The sequence below is a fragment of the Condylura cristata genome, unplaced genomic scaffold (genome assembly GCF_000260355.1).
Source record: "Condylura cristata isolate star-nosed mole 26May11 unplaced genomic scaffold, ConCri1.0 scaffold00020, whole genome shotgun sequence".
NCBI lineage: Eukaryota > Metazoa > Chordata > Mammalia > Eulipotyphla > Talpidae > Condylura > Condylura cristata.
Window position 1 is genome coordinate 37613400 of NW_004567121.1, and position 3907 is coordinate 37617306.

The 3907-nt window shown below is 54.2% G+C and overlaps 1 protein-coding gene across 1 annotated transcript; it reads right to left on the reverse strand.

Moving 5' to 3' along the window:
• Positions 1 to 392: 392 nt before the first annotated feature.
• Positions 393 to 3808, reverse strand: RRM2 (ribonucleotide reductase M2). The gene is made up of 8 exons (XM_004686443.2): positions 3667 to 3808; positions 3423 to 3539; positions 2998 to 3131; positions 2019 to 2113; positions 1774 to 1907; positions 874 to 978; positions 671 to 784; positions 393 to 593 (listed from the first exon to the last, which is right to left on the reverse strand). The coding sequence occupies exons 1-8, from the start codon at positions 3706 to 3708 to the stop codon at positions 441 to 443; spliced, it is 894 nt and encodes a 297-aa protein (XP_004686500.1). The 5' UTR covers positions 3709 to 3808; the 3' UTR covers positions 393 to 440.
• Between the last annotated feature and the right edge of the window lie 99 nt (positions 3809 to 3907).

Consider the following 3907-nt stretch of genomic DNA (forward strand, 5'->3'; position numbering starts at 1 on the left):
TCAGAGTGCAGACTGGGAAGTGCCAGTTTCACACACACCCCAGCGAGTGAACTCAGTCTGCCCTGACGCGGGGGCAGCGGTGGTGACTGAGCAGCCAGTTCTCAGAGCCACTTGCCTGTGGTGGCCGTGCACTTGGAAGGCAAGGTCGCAGGTCAGGAGGCAGGTCACATGCAGCTAGCTACGTGGGCTGGAGCCTTCCTGAGTCCAAGCAGTTTTTGTCTATGTTTTCGTTCTAGGCGAATCCTTTAAAATTACCGGTAGGGTTGGCTGGGGTAGCTAGACCCAGGCCTCAAGACCCCACTAGTGAACACTGCCCAGTTCATAAACTAGAGGTGCAGCTACTTCAATACTTCAAGTTGCTGATCTTTTGGGGGTTTTTTGTTTTTGTTTTGTTTTTTTTTTTTTTTGGATAAAGTCAGTATGGACACACCTGCAGGTCATCAGAAGTCAGCATCAAGGGTGAAAGAATTCTCTGTTGAACTTGACATCACGCCCATCCTCTGATACTCGCCTACCCTCTTTTCGAAGAAGTTGGTTTTTCCTTCCAGTGAAATATTCTCCATAAAGTCAAATGGATTTTCTACTCTGAAAATCTGAAAAGGTTCACAGCAAAATAAAAATGCGGAACACCCATTTCAAAAGAACCAGAAGAACATGGGCAACACTTTACCTTGCTAAAGCCCAGCTCCAGCATCAGCCTGTCAGCCACGAACTCGATGTACTGCTTCATTAAGATGCAGTTCATGCCGATGAGGTTCACCGGCAGGGCCTCGGTGAGGAACTCCTAGGGACAGCGCGGGGTCCCTCAGTGAGACCAAGGACCAGGTTTCCCTCCCTGCCCCTCCCCTGCCAGCACAAGACTCTGCTGCCCACCTGCTCTATCCTCACGGCGTTGGTGATGATTTCTTTCACCCTGTGCTCCGAAGGCTTGTGCACCAGATGCTTGAACATCAGGCAGGCAAAGTCACAATGCAAGCCCTAGAGGAGGGGTTTAAGGTCACCATGAAGCCACAAGGCCCGTCCAAACGGTGCAAGGAGGGATGACCTTTCTGCACGCTGCTGTCCACCTGGCTCAGCCACGCCAGCACCACACGCTGTCACCAGGTGGGCTCAGGGCCGCCCACAGTCCTCCATGCAGCCAGCTGCCCGCAGCGGGCAGGTTTGGCCCTCCCTGCTGTCAAGAGGACGGGGCAGGGAGAGGACTCTGCCACTGCTCAAACAGTGAAGGTGAAGTTCAGGAACTAGGCTAGCAAAGATTTTCGGTGTCCAGCCTCAAGCCAGGCAATCAGCAGAGCAATTTCAAGAAGTTCATGCGAGAATAGTCCTGACAGCCCCACACAGGAAGGTTCAGGTGAGGGGAGCTCACTGGGCTTCAAAGTGGGGGTGAGGAGGGAGTGTGCTCCCTTCCTTTCAAATGTGACTTAAGCTGAAACATCAGAGCACCCAGACACCTTCACCTTCCTTTCTGCGGCTATGATCTGAGCGCTTTAAAGATGTACATCAAGGGACTCTCTTTCCATGAGGCGCTGCAACTACTTTTGGAGTACATTCAGTAAGAGCACACAGAATACCAGGCGAAAGCACCAGTCATGCGTGACCCACATGTACAAATGGGGAACACTGAGAATAAAGTAATTCCAGTGACTTCCGTCAAATAGTAGGGACTTCACACGTGGACACATGGAGACCCAGTATATCGGGGTCCTTTCAGTGGATATAACAGGCATGTAGTGTGTTCAGGGAGCACAGTAACCCGTCCTTTAAGCAACTTACCTCATCTCTGCTAATAAGTTCATTGGAAAATGTGAGGCCAGGCATCAACCCGCGTTTCTTGAGCCAGAAAATGGACGCAAAAGAACCAGAGAAGAAGATTCCTTCCACTGCCGCGAAGGCCACCACCCGCTCTCCTAGTCAAGAGAACACCAGAGTATCTCGTAACTCCAGATCCCCACAAGAGCCAACAAGCCAGCAGTGCTGCTTAGACCGTGAGGCTGGAAGTAAACAGAGCCAAGTCTCACCATAGGTGGCCTCTTTGTCGCCAATCCACCGCAAGGCCCAGTCTGCCTTCTTCTTCACACAAGGCATTGTCTCGATGGCGTTGAAAAGGAACTCCCTAGTGGGCGGAGAGCGCAGCTGTTACAGCCAGGACTGCCTGCCACAAGCGTCCCCACATTGAGCTCTGGGGCCCAGGCCAAACTGGGACTCAAGCGGAAATGCTTGGTATTGGTCTACTTTTCCTCCTGTTTTTCAAATCGCAACCTTCATTTGGTTAACACAAATGCAGACACAGCCCTGACTCCATTAACTAGGGGGAAGCTTGAGAGGTACAAAGCCAGGAGTTGATGTGTCCTTGTGCCAAGGTCACAGCGACCACACAGACCTCCATGACCCACACCTAGGTTCTAGGTGGGTACCGCAGTACTGGGGGTTTGTCCCAGACCAAAAGGTCTTATGTGGTCATGAAAGTATCGGGACATCTAATTCTCCCCTCCTGTCCAGTCAAACTTCAAATATAAAACAAGCCTGAAGCCACCTGTTCTTCCTCTATAACATTAAATGTCACTTCTGTCCAACACCCTCTGCCAAGTGAATCTCACGGCTGTCGCCTCTACGTTACAGCACAGTTCCTCTCACTCAGGTCTAAACTGTGACAGCTCCCTGAGGCAGGTGATGCCCTACTTTGCACACTGGGTGCCCTGTCTGCCCTGCCCCGGCCTCAGGAGAGTCAGCCCTAGGTTTGAGTTTACGACATGCCTCCAGGTTACTCACAAGGCTTCCCTGGATACCCAACAGTATACACTCCCACCTCTCAAAGAGAAGGACCCGCCCAACGGCTCCCAGGGTGGCCAAGGTGACCTGGGCCTCTTCCTCACAGCAGAGGCAACCCTGGCACCAGGACTTGTCCCTCACTGTCATTTCCCACCTTGTATGTAACCCCAAACTAGAAGTAAGGCGCAGCCTGTGTGTCCCAACGGCACTGGCGCGCCACTCACTCACCTTTGTTTGGAATCTTTAATGTAGGTGTCAATGAGGAGGCTGTACATTTCGGAATGGATGTTTTCCATGGCGATCTGGAAGCCGTAGAAACAGCGGGCTTCAGTAATCTGCACTTCTTGGCTAAAGCGCTCCACCTAATGGAAAAACTGAACTTCAGCCGGAGGAAAATCACCACAGCAGCTGCTGGTGGCTTCGGCCCTTGGGCCCTCGCTCAGGTCCAAGGCCGCACACTGTGGTGAGGCTGGACCTGCCGGAGCAGCTCCCAGGGCAGGGCACAAACCCTATTCCACAGGCTTCTGCGGGCCCATCACTGCGAGGCTTTCCCACCTCCACCGCAAAGGCCACTCACAGAAGGACCTCCGGTGGTGCAGCCCAAGCCCAAGAGCAGAGCCTTGTGGTGAGTGAAAGGAGACTGGGGCACTCACCAAGTTTTCATTGACGATGCCATCACTGGCTGCAAAGAAAGCCAAGACGTGGGAGATAAAGTACCGCTCCTCTTCCTTCAGGGTTTCCCAGTGCTGGATGTCCTTGGAGAGGTCCACCTGGGGGTTCAAGTCCGCAGGGGTCAGGCAGGGCCTCCCGCCCACAAGCCAGTTTCATTAATGAGAGTCCAGGGGGCCACAGCCGCCAGGGCCGGCTGCTCGGGAGCTGGGGGCGAGAGGGGGTTACCTCCTCGGCTGTCCAAAAGGAGGCCTCCGCCTTCTTATACATCTGCCAGATGTCGTGGTACTGGATGGGGAAGACCACAAAGCGGCGGGGGTTTTCCCTCAGGAGCGGCTCGGCCTCTCGGCTGGGGACAGGCACCTTGGTTGTCTGCCAGGAGGGCGGGGAGAAGGCCGGAAGCTCAGCGCCGGGCACGCCGCAGTCGGCACATCGGCGCACCCCGGGCGCGCCCGCGCAGCAGCCCCCC